Below are 20,007 nucleotides of genomic sequence, written 5' to 3' on the forward strand. Positions count from 1 at the left end.
TAGATTTGAATGCATATGAACACATACATTTCTGAATCCAGTCCTGATAAGAGAAGAGTACCATTATGGCATTACAAGTGTAATGTTCATGCAAAATAGCACAGATTTCTGTTCATCATGCAGCATAAAACTTACTAAGTGGTAAAATTATAATCATAAGCACACATATTAATGAATATTGTTACGAATTTGGTATTTAAAAAGCTAATGTTAGTTCAATTGTAAATTAAATGGTTTTATTTCTCGCGCAGTGCAGCGCGTGACGAATATTAAAAGAAAGCTAAGCCGGAAAATTGAAAATACAAGAGCGCGTGCATTAAGTAAATAAATATCTCTTTTTGATTTCGAGAAAGTACTGGAAAATTCTAGCACGTGATTTTTAAAATCATATAAAAGGAGGAAAACATCTCAGTTCGTAGTAGTTGCTTAGTTTGTTGTTGTTTAGAAAAACTGCTCTTGTTGATTGTAGCGAATTCGCGGATTAGCTTTCTTTAGCTGTTTTGAATTACGTTCTATTGGACATTTGAGTAGTTAAAAGATAACTACTGTGAGATATTGTAATACTGCATGATAATTTGAGAAAATTTAAGCATTTTTGTTGTGATAATAATAAATTTTTGTTCATTTTTCATCGGACTTGTGCATTCATTTCATAACGAACCCGTACGCACGCAACAATTTTTGGTGTCAGAAGTGAGATTTGAATGCCATTTACAAGAGCGATGGCAGAGCAGTTAAGACAGCTGATATCAGCCTTTGCTGCATTTAAAGAAGAAATGAAAGATGAGATGAAATCTGGTCAGGAAAAGATGGAAGCTGGTCAGAAAAAGTTGGAAGCTGGTCAATTAACGTTTAAAGACGAAATAAAAATTGTTAAGGAATCTGTTAAAGAAGAAATAAAATCCGTACAAGTAAAGATTGAAGAAAGTCAATACGAAATGAAAAGAGAAATTGCCTGCATAATAGAAACCAAATTCGATGCTATGGAAGGCAGAATAGATGTGGTTGAAAATAAAGTTGGGCATATTGAAGAAAAGGTTTCTTCCGTAAAAGTTAAAATTGAAGAAAGAGTTTCTTCGGTGAAAGAAGAAATAGAAGAAAGAGTTTCTTCTGTAAAAGAACATATAGAAGAGCGAGTTTCTGCCGTCGAGCAACAAATTGATGATAGGGTTTCTGCCGTTGCGAAAAAAGTCGATACTTTAAAGAAATTTGTAGTGACGGTAGGGAGCAGGAGTGATGATTTTAAATTCTTACCGATGCCTGCTCGTCCACCTCTGAAGCTATCCACATATGATGGGAAGACATCCTGGCAAGTGTATAAGACCCAATTTTCTATAGTTGCGGATGCGAATGGATGGGATTCCCAAGCTAAGGCCTGTCATCTCGCCGCTTCTTTAAGAGCCGACGCAGCGGATATCCTTCAGACTCTTCCCGAAAACAAAAGGTTAGATTTCGAAGCTCTGTCCAGCGCCTTGGAGTTGCGCTTTGGGGAGAAGTGTTTAAAAGACTACAGCAGGCTCCAATTAAAATCTCGTCAACAGAAGCCTACTGAAACACTTCAGGAGCTCACCATGGATGTTGAAAGGCTGTCCCATCTCACCTTTTCGGAATGCCCGACAGAAACAAGGGAAATTCTGTCCTTGCAATACTTTATCGACGGCATCCGAGATACTGAAATACAGAAAGCTCTTCGAATGGCAGATGTAAAGGATGTGAAAAGCGCTCTGTTGTACGCCGTGAAATTGGAGGCAGCCCAGCAAGCAACTCTTAGAGATCGCTACCCGGTCAGAGCTGTGCGAGTCCACGACCCAGGAGAGCAATTGATGGCTCGTTTAGATGATTTATCCAGACAAGTCGATGCTTTGATACGGAGTAGCAGTGAGAACAAAGTGGCTGTAAGATGTTGGAGATGTGGTTCTGAAGGTCACCTACGACGGCATTGCAGAACACCCCAGGGCACGGATAACAAAACGGATGAGTTGACAAGACCAGTGAATGCTTTAAGATGGAATAGTGGTGAAACGAAACCGACACTAATGTGCTGGAATTGCGGTGTTGAAGGCCACCTACGAAGGAACTGCAGAACTCCCCAGAGCACGGAAAATAAGGCATACGATTTAAACAGACAATTAAATGCCACGGGAAGGAAGAACACCCCAGGGTACGAAAATTGAGACAATTTCTGAGCAACGACGCAGGAAACAAATTAATGACCGTATCAAGGAACGGAGGTTGCCAGATAATGAAAAACCCTGTTTTAAAGCGCTTAAGATCTCTATAGTGAGTGGCAACAATAACGGACTGTCCATCAATGGGAATATCGATGGAGTTCCTTGCAATATGAACATTGACACAGGAGCTAATGTTACCATCATTAGGAAAGATTTAGCTGAACAGTTTAAAGATAAACTTATTTGGACGCCATCCTGTGTTACCCTTCAGACTGCGTCTGGTGACAAGATCGAGATAGCTGGGAAGTTAAACGTGAACATCACGTTTGGAAGTGCTGCTTACCATCACACGGCATATGTGGCGGATATTACAGATCCATGCCTACTCGGATTGGACTTTTTAAGGAAATACAATTTTTCCTTAGACTTCAAAAACAACAAACTGCTTTCAGCATTTGGTGACATGACTATCCATCCTCAGAAGAGATCCTTACCTGGAAATGCCGACGCCTTGTCCGAAAGACCCTGCTCGGGAAGCCGCCGAAATCATGCTAGGGTCGAACAGAAACGCAAGACTATTCTCCATCCCAGAAGCTCTTCGGTCAAGACCTTCGTCTGCCTTGTGACTGCCTGTTTGGTCGCCCTACGGATGCGCCTTCATCGCTTGAGGAACACATCCAAGATGTCCAGGCCCGGTTTGAGGGGATGCACCATTCTGCACGAAAGCGAGTCAACTTGACGACGGAGAAAGTGAAGACCAGATATGACACGAGAGCTACTAGACATAGATCCAACAAAGGAGACAAGATGTGGTTGTGGAATCCGATTCAACAAAAAGGACTGAGTCCTAAATTACAGTCACCTTCGGATGATCCGTATACAGTGCTAAACAGACTGAATGACGTCATGGTTCGGATTCGTAAGTCTTCGAACTCTAAACCTAAAGTCGTTCATTACGACAGGTTAGCTCATTGCTATGGCCATAGTACATAATGTAAATAATTGTAAATAGTATAAGACCATGGTCCCTTTTGTTTTTAAATGTGTATTTGATTTGATTTGTATTTAGTATTTGATATGCAGTTAGTATTTGATTTGTTTAAGTTATCTATTACATTTATTGTTCATGTTGTTTGATATTGTAATGCAATGTTTATGCCTCAGTTGTAAGTTTGGCTTCCTGTCCAGGGATTATCGATGGAGACGTGCCCAGGACGTGCAGTCCTTGGGAAGGGGGCAGTGTTACGAATTTGGTATTTAAAAAGCTAATGTTAGTTCAATTATAAATTAAATGGTTTTATTTCTTGCGCAGTGCAGCGTGTGACGAATATTAAAAGAAAGCTAAGCCGGAAAATTGAAAATACAAGAGCGCATGCATTAAGTAAATAAATATCTCTTTTTGATTTCGAGAAAGTACTGGAAAATTCTAGCACATGATTTTTAAAATCTTATAAAAGGAGGAAAACATCTCAGTTCGTAGTAGTTGCTTAGTTTGTTGTTGTTTAGAAAACTGCTCTTGTTGATTGTAGCGAATTCACGGATTAGCTTTCTTTAGCTGTTTTGAATTACGTTCTATTGGACATTTGAATAGTTAAAAGATAACTACTGTGAGATATTGTAATACTGCATGATAATTTGAGAAAATTTAAGCATTTTTGTTGTGATAATAATAAATTTTTGTTCATTTTTCATCGGACTTGTGCATTCATTTCATAACAAACCCGTACGCACGCAACAATATGTAATTCATCAATGGATTATAGTTGGGGAAGTTTTGCCTGTACCTTTTAACTGTAGTACATCTCTATTTATAGTACTTAAGGCTCAAATAAAAGCAGTGTTTCTGTTGTTTTAATTTGCAGTGTATTTTATTGTAAATGATTAATAATTTAATAAAAATTTACTGAACTATTTTGTATCCAAAAATGTTTACATTATGTAAATGATGTAATATAGTTTTCCACTTGTGTGGTGGATGTGTACAGCAAAATTTTTAAGGGTATGCAATGTGTGATCAGATGTGGATTTTGAATAAGAAGACCTACGTCAGTTGCCTTCAAAACCAAGCTGTTTAGTTTCTGTGTTTTTTTTAATTAATGTTTCATTTTTTCATATGTTAATCTTTGTAATCTGTATGGATAACCTAAAATTAATGTGTATTTTAAATATTTAATATTTTTATTATTTGTTTATATTTGATTAAATTTTTTATTAGGTATCTGTCCTGACAGAGAAATGGGAGATATCATAGTGGCTTCTTTTGGTAAAAGTTCTCATGTATTTAAGAAATATGCTAGAATGCTTTACTGGATGCCAAAATTGAAGAATATCAATCCATATCCATTGCCTGACCCTTTACCAACTGATATCCGTGAGTTGGCAAGATTAGCTTTGAAGAAAATGTGTGTTGACAAAAGAACAAAAATAGAAGAATATGATGTAAGTACCAAAAAAAAAAAATCGTAATATATTTGTCATCTTGTAATTAACTTTCAACTTTTGATTCCATATGTTAATGCAGCAGAACTCCAATTATACAGATTCCATTGTTTGCATCGTTTATACTTCTAGAGCAAATAAAATTTAGCTTATTCTTTATTTATGTGCGTTTTTTTTTTTTTTTTTTTTTTTTTTGTATAATAACAAGACATGTTTTTTAATTTTGTATAATTTTAAATGAGGGGGGAAAAACATACTACAGAGCAGTACGTATTTTTTAAAGAGCTCTTAAAATACAGTACATTGTTAGACATACAGGGTGATCTTTTTTAACGCGATCTAATACCCGAAATGGCACCAAATTTGGTATTTAGACTAATCAAGACATGGGAAAAAGGATTCCGTGAAAAAAATGTTTAGTTCCAAAATCGCCGCTAGGGCATTTTGTGGCGCTACTGTAGTTTACATTAACGAGAATTAGCATAAAACACGGGTATCAAAGAAAAATGCAAATGTTGTACGATGACAGCGCCAGTAATAGGGGCTATAAAAGCAAGTAGTAGGCAGCTCCGACAAATAATCTCAGTTGATGTAAACGAGCTCCAGTGGACATACCTATCACGTTACCGGAACGTGCGTTATTGGTGAAGTTGTATTACATGAATCAATGTAATGCATCCGCTACTCTTCGGGAATTTCGAACCAGAAAAAAATTACAAAAGGGGCCTTTATCTCTGAATGGTCTTAAGAAAATGATTAAGAAGTTCGAGGAAATGGGGTTACTGACCATTCGCGCTGGGAAAGGACGTAAACCAGTATCAGAAGATGTAATAACTGATGTGGCAACTGCAATTGTCGAAGGATCGCAGGGAACCATTGCTGGTACTAGCAGCGCCTGGGGTGTAGCTCGACAATTGGACATGAAGTATTCCACGGTATGGAGAGTTTTGCGGCGCATTATTGGATTTTACCTCTATAAAATCAGCCGCATGCACGAATTGAAACCAAGTGATTATGATAAGCGAGTGACATTCACTCTATCATTTCTTGCTAGGGTAGAAATTGATGATGCTTTCCCATGGCACATTCTGTGGGGAAATGAGTGCCATTTTTATCTCAATGGGTCCATAAAGAGCCGAATTTGGGCTTCTGAGCAGCCTCACATCGTGCACAAAATCCCGTTAAAGTCCCCAAAAGTCATTATTTGGTGTGGTTTCACAGCCGAATTCGTAATTGGCCATTCTTTTTTGAGACCATCACTCCGACAGGACCCCAAACGTGCACCATAAATGCAGAAAGGTACCACGAAATGCTGCAAACATTTGTTATTCCACAATTTCAGCAAAGAAACCGTCTCCAATAGACAATCTTTATGCAGGATGGTGCTCCGCCACATATTAGTAATAAGGTAAAGCAGCTGTTGCGCCAAAACTTCACTGATGATAGAGTCATGAGTCGCAGTTTTCTAGTTGCATGGCCGCCTCGTTCCCCTGACCTCATGCCATGCGATTTTTGGCTCTGGGGTTATTTGAAATCTCAAGTTTATGTTGGGGAAGTATCAAATTTGTCTAAAGTCTATTCTACATAACAAAGACAGTGCGAAATTTTCATCGTGATATGTTACACACGGATGTGGAGAACATTGTGCACAGAATGCACGGTGTTATTTTTGAGAATGGTGTTCACATTGAATGTGGTCTAATTACTCACCGGGGAAGTTAATGTAGTAAATAAACATTAATAATTTAACTGTACGATTGTATGTCTTGATTAGTCTAAATACCACGTTTGGGGACATTTCGGCTATTAGATCGCGCTACAGGGGGCTCTAAACACTGTCACTTTAAAAAAGATCACCCTGTACATATATTCTGGGATAGACCCCAGTTGAAATTAAGTGATGGATGACAGCATCAAGTGCTGATGGTTAGAATGTGCATGTCTAGTAATATCTTAACATGGTTGAATAAATGTGTAGAAATGTCTTAATACTTCCACACTTGGAATAATTATGTTGGAAGCTCTTTCCTTTGGTATAGCTGCCAATTCTTCTGTTCTTTCGACACATTTCCTGGTTTCCTAGTAGATCACCAAATCTCTTGTTTTTAAAATTTTTAGCTTTAACTAATAAAATTGTTTTTCAGAAATAAAATTTGCACAATTCATTATTGAATTAATGAAGCTTAAATTATGTAAATGTCATTCTCTCATCCCTAGTGATATTCAGCATAATTTTTCTTAATAAATTTTATTTGAACTGAATTGTCTTAATGATATTGTTGGCATTTATAAAACTTAATATGACGATTCAACCAAATGTTTAATAATTAATATCATTAAATATTTGTATTTAATTTTGTTTAAATAAGTACATAGAGCTGTTAGGCTCATTTCAGAGCAGGCATGAAAAATATGCAATGCAAATAATTTTATGTTCAACGTATTTAAAAACACTTTAATAAATTAAAGTTTTCTTAGTCTAGAAGCATAAGAAAAATGAAATTAGCTAAAGAAAATAAAATGCGATAAATTACTGCATGCATTTAGAGAAAATTCCGATACCCTTTCATGTTGTAGGAGGGGGAAAAAAAAAAAAAAAAGGAAAAGGTTTTTCCCTTTGTCCTTGTAAAATACACTATTTTGTTAATGATGCTGGTATTCACAGCATGCAGAGGCAAATTTAGAGAAGACACAATAGTACACAGTTCATCTTCTTTTAAAGTTCTGATTTTAATTAAAATTGGTGATTGATTTAAAAGTATGTGTTTAAAGTAATAAAGATGTTATTATTTGACTGAGTTAAAAAAAAAAAATCTTTTTTTTTTTTTTTTTTTTTTTTTTCTATCTCAAATTTATAGCATATCCTTATGCCTTAAGATGACACCCCTGGGTGCCAAATATTATCGCCCTGTATTATATTTAAAGAAATTAAGTAATGAAAAATCTGCATGAATGTATGTATGTTTCTCGCAATGTGAAAAAACAACTGTATCTAGAGCCATTAAATCTTGAATTATGTAACCCTGCACCTGAACATGGGCACCTGGAAGCCCGAATGAATTTGTTTTATTATCTATTTCATATTTTGTAACACTTTAATTAATTTTTGGTTAACAAACTCAAAGATTTCAAAGTGAGCAGTAGCAACACTGTACAGAATAAAATATTTTTATCTCCAGCATGCGAGACTGTCTATCAGAAGTTCTAAAGATATCCTGTTTTTAAATATTTTGTGATTTTGCTTTGAATTGAATTTTTTGTGGCATAAGTGGAAGAGCTTGATATTTAATAAAGAAAGTAAACGCACAAAAGGTTAATAATAAAAAGAGAAAAAAAAGTGTTGTAAAGCCATCTTAGTAAGAAAACCAAACAAGCATATGATGAAATGAGATAAAATTAAAAAAAAAAAAAAGAGTTAATGCTGCATCAGGAATTCTAAACATATACTGCTTTTCAAATTTTTGCAATTTTGCTGTTGAATTGTATATGGTGCAAGTGTGAAGAAAATGATGCTAATAATAAAGGTAAGAGGAGAAAAAAAAAAGGGATTAGTAGGAGGGAGCGTAACAGCTGACTGGTAGACTGCAAATGCATCGACAGCATAAAAAAATCCTGAACAATCCCTTTTGGGTGACCATTAATGTCTGAAATTCATCAGTTTTATTTTACAGTACACTCATTTACTTGGTGTAATAAGATACGAAAGATTCTACAAATATTTTTCTTATGCAAAATAAATGGTAAATAATTATCCTGAATTAACTCATTAACATGTTTTTGTTAAGAATGAACACAAAATATAATTTTGAAACAAATCTGAATTTTAAGAATCATAACTTGAATGTTTATTTATATAGAAAATGTGAAAGGATTGATTGAAAAGAAATAAAATATGAAAAAATACTCACAAATTTCAGCTCAAATTAGAAACAGTATGGTAGACCACAAAGCATGGCACAAGACATAAAGACACATTCAAATTTGCACAAAAATAGTATCATAGTCACCTTCATAAGTGATCAAATTTTATGAACGAAAATGTGTGTGCAAGGGCTAAATTTGTACAATTGTCTGATTTTTTTTTTTAAGTGAAAATGTATTGCTGCATATATGGGCAGTGTATTTGATAACTGAACTTCTACATTTAATTTTAGATTTATTGGATTATGACAAAGAGCATTAGAGGTATCTACTTAGAAGGACTTTTTTTTAAAAAACTGGGTCATATTAATATATACATCGGAAAAAACACTTGAAGTTTTTCAATATTTACAAAGTCAAATAAAATGTGATAATTATTGGATTTATATACACATATGAATATTGTATATTATTTGTGTAGATATATAGAAAAATGAAAAGAAATTTTATATTATACAACAGCAATGAACATTTTATTAAAAACTATGTTATTACAGGCTGCAGATTTAGAAGATTCAAAAGATAAAACATGGATTATGAGTGCTCAGAGTCCTGTTCAACAAAAGCTTATTGATGAACATCCCCAAGAAAAACCAGTGTATGTAGAAGGACCGTTCTTAGTATGGCTAAAGAGGATATCAATGACATATTTCATATTGCGTGCTGATCCCAAAAAGTACCCGGATATTGAAATAGATGATGATGGTAAAGTACCTTCTGTCACAATACTGTATTTCTGTGCCAAGAATTCAATTTTTAAATATTTTCTTTTCCATTATTTCATATGTGGTGATGAAATAAAAAAAATTTTATATTCTTTTTTCATGTTAATATATGCATTTGAAAAATGAGAATCGAAATACAAATCTTTACATGCAAGATATATATTAAGAAGCATAAAAAGTGGTCAGTCAGTTGTTAGTTGGTATCTTATTTAATATGCTGTTTTATCATGATTTGTGGTAATTGCTAATAATGGAACATTTTGATATTTTTCTATACTGTTAATAATTATGTTTGGGAAATGAGAACTGAAGTTGCATATTTTAACTTTTAATTGTGCAATATTGTCAAAAATTTTGTTTTAAGGAAGCATAAAAATGTGCAATCAGTTGTTATCTGAAAGCATATGTAATATGTTTTTTTTTTTTTTTTCGCTTTGTGGTAAAGATTGCTAGTTCTTGATTGATGTGATTATCAAGAAGTGAAAGAAGTAGCAATAAGTAATTGATTTATTTTTAGAGTACAATCAAAAGTCGTTAATTCGGACACCCATAATCCGGAATGAGCTATAATCCTGACCTCAAAGCTACAAACTTTCTGCGCATGCGCATAGGCGTTTACGCGTGCACGTAAGACCTTTTACGGTTGCGAATATGCATGTGCGCAAGCGCATAATACGTTTACGCATGCATGTTTAATGTATAACGGACGGTATAAGCTAAGCTAAAATTATCTAATTCAGTTAATGTTGCAGATTGCGTTGTACTTTAATCTTCGAATTGGATCCGGCTTATTATTTTTTGCAGACTGTTAGTGCAATTTTATAAAAGTAAGCTTGAACTTTCGATTATGTCAAATAGAATTTCCGATATATATTTACTAATATGTAAAGGATCTACAAAGCGAAAGTATGTTTTGAAATCTGAAATCTGTTTATCAATTTCACGCTGCTCTGCGGCAAGGGGGGGAGGGCGCGGCACGCAATGAATTGGAAGTTGATCTGTCAGCACTATCCTTATCTTCAGGGCAGATGTTTTCATTTTATTTGGCTTATAATTCCTTACTAAATGTAGTATTTCATCTCGATGTACTCCGTCTTTGATATGATTTAAATCAAGTTCCTCGTCATTATAATTCCCTTCCGATAGTGAAGAAAGTGACAGAGAGGTTATTGAAAACGAAAACATTTCGATTGACAAATTAGTCGGTATTCTTGACACAGCAATTATAGGACTTGAACAGCGGAACTTTGTAACTAAACAAGAAATTATGTGTGTTTAATAGAATTAAAGAGAAAGTATTATCACATGAAACGAAACAACTTACATTGAAAGAAACGTTTAATAAAGTAAACAAATAAATATTAAGCTTTTTCTTTTTGTAAATTTTGATACCCTTTAGATAATAATTGTTCTTTATTTCATAAATTATGGTTTCATATTTTTAATTTTGTAATTTCTGCATGCCATCTTGCCAGATTTAAACTGATGATCTATAATCTGGAAAAATCGATAATCCGGAATCGCCGAAGTCCCAACGAGTCTGGATTAATGACTTTTGACTGTATGCATGTTTTTATAACTTAACATTTAAAAATTACCCTTTTTACCTGCAGCCAATGTATATACATAGATAAAGGGAGGTAATGGTTTCAGTTCAAAAATTCAATGAGAATTTTCAGAGAATAGGCATGAAATAGGATCCCCACTACATGCTTTTAACTATTCTTACTATGATATTTATATTTGTATATGTGTGATGTTTTTTGGTCCTTGATAACTCCTGCATGATACCTCTAAAAAGTTATAATTCCATATTTAATTTCCAGTATTACTATCAGGGTTTGTAGCAGTCCTTATAAGTGCTTATAAGTCCTTATTTTTGAAAATAAAATATAAAGGCCCTTATAGGTGCTTACTTTTTCTATAAAGCCCTTATTTTTTTGTTTTTAGTGCTTATTTTCTGCTTTTAGTGCTTTTTTTTTTTTTTTTTTGTTTGTTTTTAATGAGTGCGCTATTTTTCCCATTACCCAAGCTGAAACTAAATAAACAACTTTTCTTCCTAATATGGAATGTCAGATGGTGAATCATACTCCCGGAAATAGCTTTTTCCCCTTTCTCTGCATTAAGGTAACCTTTGGTGTGCACGAAGAGTACAGACATGTGCCTGTCGTTCTATTGGTCAAAGAATTGCGAAAGCAGTAGAAAATTCCGGTACATTCGGCATTCTTTTCCTCCCACCCAAATACTACACACTTTTGAATTTTATCAAGATCTTAATAATTTGCATTCTCGTTCCACTTGGTCAGTTCATATTTGTGTTTATTATGATCATTATGCTTATATTATGAGCATATGTATAAATGTTTATAATAACATAGTTGCAGTAACTGCTGAAGTATAGTAAACTTCCAAAAATGGTTGTGTTTTAACACAGATTAGCTTACTAAGAAATAATATTCGAAGTGGCTTAAATAAAGGGAAAGTAATCAAATAGTCAAAATAATTTCATTTTTTTGGCCAATACATTATACAGTACGAAGATTGGGAGGTTCTCCCCTTTCTCCGCAAAATCTCGAATATTGAAACTGTTACAGTTCACTGCAAAACAAGCAACGGACCTTTTTTTTTTTTTTTTTTTTTTTTAAATCACTTTCCAATCTGGATTGAATAGGACTAAAAGTTCTGCGGTCTACCAACCCAAGCGAAGAATGAATCTGTTCCGGAAATTTAACGCCGTCTGTTGAAAATTAGAATGAAAAACACCCCAGTTATTTAGTTCTTTATTCTCACAATACTGGCAGCTGTTGATTCTGATTGTGTAATATCACGTAGGGAAGAATAATGGCACACATATTGCGCAATATCATTTGCGATATCTTGCAGAGATAATTAATTTTGATGTTCTGTCCGAGATTTGTTTATGAGAGTTTTACTGTGCTTGCTAAGCAGAATATTTTTCAGTTCCATTGGTTTATTTTTATATGATTCACATATCGAAACGTCAGAAGCATTTATTTAGCTGAAAAATCTTAAGAGCGGCTACAGTCTACCCCCCCAGCTCCTCTTTTTCAAATTATGCTCGAGTGTCCGAATATTCGCCAATTTCCAAGTATGCGGGTTAGTTAAGCTTTTACTGTTAAAGGATGACTGCATGAATCAAATTTCTGCCTTCTGATTTCAGAACTGTTCCCCTTTTTTACTTAAATTACTTTGCTTGCAGTATCTGGGGAAAACTGATATACAATGAAAATTTAGAAAATGTTCAGAATTTAGATTTAAATTATTTAAATATGAGTGGAAAAATAAATTTATTAGGTTCCAAGCGAATACAATAAATATGCCTTATTATTATTTATTTTCTCTATTTTGAACTGAAATTTCATCATTAAATCTTCTAATATAGTTTAGTTCTGCATAGTTTTTTTTTTTTTCTTCTGTCATTGTAAACTAGTTCTGTAAATTGAACTGTTATTTAAAATTAAAAAAAAAAAAAAAAAAAAGTAATTATTTTCCATGGTTTTGGGGTAATGCTTATTCTCTCTTAATAAATACTGCATTTCTCATATTTTAAATCACAAGTCTAATTTTTAAGGTTATGCAGTTGTGTATAATGTAATTAGACAAGTGCTTATTTTTTTTTCTTAAAATGTGCTTGAAAAGTGCTTTATAGGTGCTTATTTTTTAACTAAAATGTGGCTATGAACCCTGACTATATTCTACCCATAATTCATATAAAGAATTGATTAGATTTTGGGTAAAATTGAACAACTGCAAGTGATACGGAAGCTCATAACAGTTCTTTAATAATCAACCAGAAGTCAACGACAGCTACTTGAAGCCCACAACAGTTTTTAATGAAAAACTGTATTGAAACATAATCCAAAACATTTCAAATTTAGTATTTTAGACTTGTATATTGATAGGAACCACATACAGTCAAAAGTCGTTAATCCGGACTCGTTGGGACTTCGGCGATTCCAGATTATCGATTTTTCCGGATTATAGATTATCAGTTTAAATCTGGTAAGATGGCATGCAGAAATTATAACATTAAAAATATGAAACCGTAATTTATGAAATAAAGAACAATCATGATCTAAAAAATTTACAAAAAAAAAAGCTTAATATTTATTTGTTTACTTTATTAAACATTTCTTTCAATGTAAGTTGTTTAAGTTGCTTTGTTTTATGTGCTAATACTTTCTCTTTAGTTCTATATAAACAGACATAATTTCTTGTTCAGTTACAAAGTTCCGCTGTTCAAGTCCTGTAATTGCTGTGCCAAGAATACCGACTAACTTGTCAATTGAAATTTTTTCGTTTTCAGTAACCTCTCTCACTTTCTTCATGCCTTTATCCATTTTTTGCAGCAATTCCACTTTTTGTTTGATGGACATTGAAACATACTTTCGCTTTGTAGATCCTTTGGCAGCTCCAGTATCAGAAATTCTATTTGACATAATCGAAAGTTCAAGCTTATTTTTATAAAATTGATCTAACAGTCTGCAAAAAATAATAAGCCAGATCCAATTCGAAGATTAAGGAACAACGCAATCTGCAACATTAACTGAAATAGATAATTTTAGCTTATACCGTCCGTTATACATTAAACGCGCGTGCGTAAATGTATTATGCATTTGCGCACACGCATATGCGCAGCTTAAAGGTCTTATGCGTATCCGTAAACGGCTATGTGCATGCGTCAACGCGATGCATGCGCAGAAAGTTTGTAGCTTTGAGGTCCGAATTATAGATCATTCCAGATTATGGGTATCCGAATTAATGACTTTTGACTGTATTAGATTTTGGTTGAAATTGATAAACTGGAAGTGATATTTTACTTGAAATTCTGAATGGACTTCCTTAGAAAAAATATATTATGACATAATCCAAAACTTCTCGTATTTCATATTTAAAATAAGTGTGTGATTGGGGACAACATATTACATTCATAACAATTAAATATATTCTTGGAATTATGTTAATGTAACAAAAATATGTTCATTATAAAGACGAGCTGTCATGAAAAATAAAATTTTTCACCCTCAATCTCTGAATCACTTTACACATAAAAGGATACTGTCACCAAGTATTATTTTTAAAGGAATAATATGGGACAAAAGTTAGTACTGTATTGGGAATTCCAAATGTTTATATACTTGAACTGGGGGAATTTCCAGCGGGAGAATTTCATAGTTTCAGGTGGAAATGCTGTCAGCCTTTTATTTACCTGTTGAGCATTTAGTTTTATTTTATGAATATAAAGAACTCTTTTTATTCAAGTTTTGATATTTATTGACATTTTCTGTAGTTATTATTGCTTAATTTATAAAACATGCCAAAAATAATGTAAATTTAAATAAATGATATATATATTTTGAGTTTTGGAATGGGGGTAATAACCACCTAAAAATAGTGAAAGGGGGGCCATGGAGCAAACCCCTCACATAGAATACATAGCTGTATAATTTAGGCTTTACTTTTGTATTGCATTTTATTCTACAGATGAAAGCAAGATATAATGTGTAATATTATAAGCAACATAGTTGTTCTATGAATCTGTAATGAGCTTAGCATGTCTTTGTTTCCTGAAACTGCATCATTGTATTAAAAGTTATTGATAAATTTTGCTTATTTATTTTTAAAAATAAGTAACTAATTTTGCTACATATTTTTTCCTTTATAACATTGTTAGTAATAAAATTTTTCTTTATATTACTTTTAATCATTTAATCCTTTTACTTTGATATGATGATAAACGTCCTTTTTCTTTTCCATCATCATAAATCTCAAACTTCATGTTAGTGAATTTAAAAAAGTCTTATAAATGCTGTAATTTTCTATTTACTAATTTAATGTAAAAATGTATGAATTATTTCTGTGTTATCCATGCAGAATTTTAAAAGAAATCATTATTTCTATTTTTAGATGTGTCGAATTTATCTTTATTTATGTTTGGTGAACCAAAGCCAACATATCTCACTGTTAAACCATCATCTGTCCATGAACAAGAAGATGGAATAGTTATGGGTATCTGTTGCACTGGGACATCAAGTAAGGACTCTCTATTATCATGGATTCGTTTCCTTCGCAATGCAAATCCTAAGTTGGACAGCATTCCTGTGTTATTTACAATACGATCTTCACCTGGCTCTATTGTTGCTCTCAATGTTGGTCAAAAACTAAATGAAGATTCAGATGAAGCTGAGTTTAGAAATGTAAAAAATGTGTAGCTTTTAAAGAAAATAATTTATTATTTATTGTTATTATTTAAGTTTCATTGTCTTTATTTCATTGCAACCAAACATTATAAAGCAGTTTTTCATCTCCGGACCCAGCTGTAAGCATAGGCAACATAGGCAGCCATCTAGGGTGCCAACCAAATTGTTCTCAGCAGCACAAAATCTATTTTAACATCCCCTTGTGAAACTTTAGTTAATTTATCTTTCAGAAGATGTGGTAGAATTCTTGTCTCATTGTAAGGGTAATGGATATAGGTTGTCATTGAAGTTCAAGATGCATTAGATGTTCTTGCAGAAATATTTGGAACCTGTGTACAAAATTATTAGAACTTGAGTGAAGGAAATTAATATTCTATTATGAACAATTTAGTGAAGCTCCAGTAGACCCAGAAAAGCAGATTCTGTGAAGTTTCTTTGGCGTGCTTACAAAACAAGACCTTTTTTCAATGAAGCAGGTCAGCAGCTGCTGCGATGAGTGTACACAGTTCATTTCAACATCATCTTAAAAATGGGGTAGTAGAATATTGCAAATATTTGTAATTTGCTTTAATTCAGATGACACAGGAAAGTACAGTAAGCATCCATCGGTCTGATATTGATGCTGAAAATTTATCATAGAATTGTGCAACTGGCAGGATCTTATTTCTGAAAAGGGAAAAATGGCAAAAGAATTTCCTTTTTCCATTCATATGTATCTTTACAAGCTACTTATCCTAATGTATAAGTTAACATATGGATTTTATGGCAGTTCTTGTATTACTAGCTGTAATGTAGAAATTTTCACCATGCTGAAATTGAGAAAGGCTTGCTTGAAGTCATATTTAAATCAAGAAATATTGAATTCTTTTGCATTTATGCCTACAGAAAATTATATTCCTGAAAATTTAGGATGATATCGTTGATGAGTATGCCTTATGAAAAGCACTGTAATAGATTGCAAGTGTTAAAAAACTCTGTGGTTTTAATGAATTAAGTAAAGATACCTGAGGCTTTGAATAGTAACTTATGTGGAGCATCAATTGTATAAATCTCATAGAGCATCTAGAATCTACAGCTGGGGCTTTTCTGTTCCATGAACTAGTAATCTACACATTTTTTATATAGTATTATTTGGTCATGACTAAGAATCTAGTACATACTATAATAAAGTTTTCTCAGATGACAAGTTTTAAATTCTTTTGACCACATGGCAAATTACTGAAGCAGTTTTCAATCTGTAGAATATATTTTTAATGAAATATTTCATCTGAAGAATCCTGCTTTCTGTGCTTAAGAATCTTACTCTCTAAAAATCTCACTGTGTAAGAATTCTATTATATTCTCTTTGAATGAGAACAAATATAAAAGAATATGCTTCCAGAAACTTATTTTGCAAACTTTGCTCAAATCTGTTAAACAAAACTATTTTAATCATAGTGCTAATTCAGAAGTCAAACAACAAAAATCAGCGTTATATTGACTAGTTTCGATGGTTTTACCAAACCATCATCTTCAGCTGCAAAACCGCAAATGAACAAGATAGGAAATAATGATTAGATAAGATAAGAAAGCCTGGACAAGAATAAGCAAGTGGCGCCATCTGTTGGCGAAACCAGAACTAAAACATAATTTCTCTAAAAGCCGAAGGCAAATTTGGATTGGAATTAGGATCGTTAACTAGAACAGAAAGATTTTTTTGAATGTGAAATGCCTCTAGAAAATCCAGTTCTCCAATAGAAGATGTTTTTTGAATAATTTTGGCAGCAGAAAAATATAACGCTGATTTTTGTTGTTTGACTTCTGAATTCTTATTTATTCGGCGTGTTATTGTGTCTTAATTAATCATAGTGATTTGTTTTTTGTTTATTATTTTAAAAGTGCTATGTATAAATATTTCTTAAATGACTTTTGTACTCTTGAGTCAGAATATATTGTTACGAATTTTGTACATAGATAATTATAGTAAAATTATGTCTGAAATTGCATTATTTTTCTGTATAATGTAACATGAAAAGCTTGAGAGAAAGGATTCGCTGCCAGAAAAATTAGAATACAGGGTTAAGTCTATTTGACTTTGAGTAAATGGCTATCATGCTGATTCGGCGAGATATTGGCAGGCTGGCGATGTTTTGGCAACAAATCTCCAAAAGTCGCCAAATTTGGCGATCGCTGGACGACGGTCTGTCCCTGTATAACTGTCATGGGTGTCATATTTGAATAAAAATGTGATTGATTCTGAATTGTAACCATATCCAGCCCTCATTTCCGGCAAACTAGAAATTTCTCGGTGGATGGGGAAAATTATATAAGACTAGAGAGAGAATCAGTTTTTCAGTTATTAGTTCAGATTGACTTCCAAGTATTGAGATATCCATGAAAGCTTTGCCTTTTCGATGCACTGTGCATTCTGTTGTGTTTAACGTTCCTAGTAGCCTGAAGTGTAATTCTTGATGTGCGCTTTGATACTGTGAAGAGCTGAGGGAGTATTTTTGTGGAAAGTTCCAGAACCATGGAGCATTTCTTTGGATAAAATAAATTTTATCAAACTATCATCAGTTCTTTGTGCATTTATTATAAGCCATAGGCACGCAACAGTATAATTTTTTTATTGAAAGAGAATTTATATATGTTATGCAACTTTATAACTTTGTAAAATAAAAAATATGTATATTTAAATGAATGAAAACCAAATTGAGGTTTTTCTTGCCCTTGTCTCTGCAACTTTTTTTTTCTTCTTTGTATTAGATGGATTATTACTTTAAACTAGTCCACTTTTTCTTCATGTACCCTGTAGTTTTCATACATGGTTTTCTGAAAAGGGAAGAATGATCTCCCTTCTGAAAAAATTGGATGTTAGGTGAACTAATTTGAATAAAAAAAGTCTAGATTTATAAATTAGCTCAACTGCTTATATTAATTGTGTATAGTTAATTTTGTACAAGGGAAAAAAGTGTCATCTATTTTTTTCTAAGAATATTGATTACAGGTATAGCTGAATGCCATAATAAGAAATTTTCAGTTATACACCCTAAAAAGAAATAGCTCAAAAAGTGTTTGCATATATAAGAAAAGTCAATCTTTAAACATAAAAGAAAGTCTAAATTTGGCCACTCGGTTACATAAATTCCCTATTTTCTATATTATGTCAAATTCAAGATCTAATTTAAAGTAATTTATGGAAATGTTTTTCTTTTATACTTAAAAATTCAATAAAGAATGAATTTGATTCTGTTTGACAGGCAATAAAAAAGAGTAATTTCTAGAATATGGTATCATCTCTGATCGCTTATATGACAAGTCTACTGCAAGACTAGTTTGCACGCAGTGATTTCAAGCTTGCACATTAATTTCATTTCTTCCCCAAACTGCTGTCTAATGCTTAGCTCGGTATACCTGTATTCTCTGATTTGTCCATATGAAACGAAGTGTTCATCATTTCAGAACTTTTTCCCTTTAAAATGAAAATTGCACAGGGATTTTTATGTGTATGAAACATACCAGCAAAGCCCCCTTTCCCCAAAAAAGTTTTCAGATTTTATATTATGCCTAAAGGGACTTTTTTTTTTTTTTTTTTTTTTTAATGTTTTGTGTGTTACCTTTATTTATTAAATATCATGTTCTTTGCACTTAAACCATAAAATTAAATTCAACAGCAATATCACAAAAAAAATTAAAATTAGCATATCTTTAGAATTTCCAATACACAATCTCGCACATTGGAGATAAAAATGTTTTCCCCCCGTACAGTGTTGCCATTGCTCGCTTTGAAATGGTTGAGTTTGTTAATCAAAATTTGTCAAAGTTTTACAAAATATGAAATAAATAAAACAAATTCCAACTTCCAAATTTGGGCTTTCAGATGCCCAAATTCGAGTGGAGGACTGCGTTATTCAAAATTTGATGGGTCTAGGTACTATTACTTTATCACAATGCGAGAAACATGCATATATTTAAGCAGATTCTTCATTATTTAATTTCTTTAAATATAATACAGGGTGATAATATTTGGTGGCAAGAATTTGAAGAGTGATACAACCTTTTAAGTTTTCAATGCAAAATGCCAAAATGAAATTAATAGCTCTTGTGGGCTAATGCTGTTTGAGCTAAAAAAAAAAAAAAAAAATATGAAGCCTTTTTCAGATTTTTCAAATTTTATATTATGCCCAGAGGGGCATTTTTTTAATGTTTCATGTGTTAACTTTATTTACTAAATATCATGTTCTTTGCACTTAAACCACATAAAATTCAATTCAACAGCAATATCGCAAAATATTCAAAAAGAGCATATTGTTGGAATTTCCAACGGTCAGTCTTGTGCACTGAAGATAAATTTTTTTTTTTTTTTTTTTTTTTTTTTTTTTTTTTTTTTTTCCGTGCAGTGTTGCCATTGTTCATTTTGAAATCAATGAGTTTGTTAATCAAAAATTCATTAAAAGTTTACAAAATATGAAATAGATAATAAAACAAACTCAAAATTCAAAATTTGGGCTTCCAGGTGCTTATTTTGCGTGGAGGATTATGTCATTCAAA

At 32.7% G+C, this 20,007-nt stretch overlaps 1 protein-coding gene across 1 annotated transcript in view; it reads left to right on the forward strand.

The window, feature by feature from the left end:
- Positions 1 to 18,375, forward strand: part of ECSIT (evolutionarily conserved signaling intermediate in Toll pathway, mitochondrial) — a 36,999-nt gene extending 18,624 nt beyond the window's left edge. The window contains exons 3-5 of the mRNA XM_085819833.1: positions 4,387 to 4,610; positions 9,029 to 9,236; positions 15,185 to 18,375. Of these exons, the coding sequence (XP_085675959.1) occupies positions 4,387 to 4,610; positions 9,029 to 9,236; positions 15,185 to 15,489 (737 nt within the window). The 3' untranslated portion in view covers positions 15,490 to 18,375. The remainder of the gene's footprint in view (positions 1 to 4,386; positions 4,611 to 9,028; positions 9,237 to 15,184) is intronic.
- The last annotated feature ends 1,632 nt before the right edge of the window (positions 18,376 to 20,007 follow it).

This window comes from Stegodyphus dumicola, chromosome 7 (genome assembly GCF_044657685.1).
Source record: "Stegodyphus dumicola isolate Sdum_Otavi_A_Nest chromosome 7, ASM4465768v1".
Lineage (NCBI taxonomy): Eukaryota > Metazoa > Arthropoda > Arachnida > Araneae > Eresidae > Stegodyphus > Stegodyphus dumicola.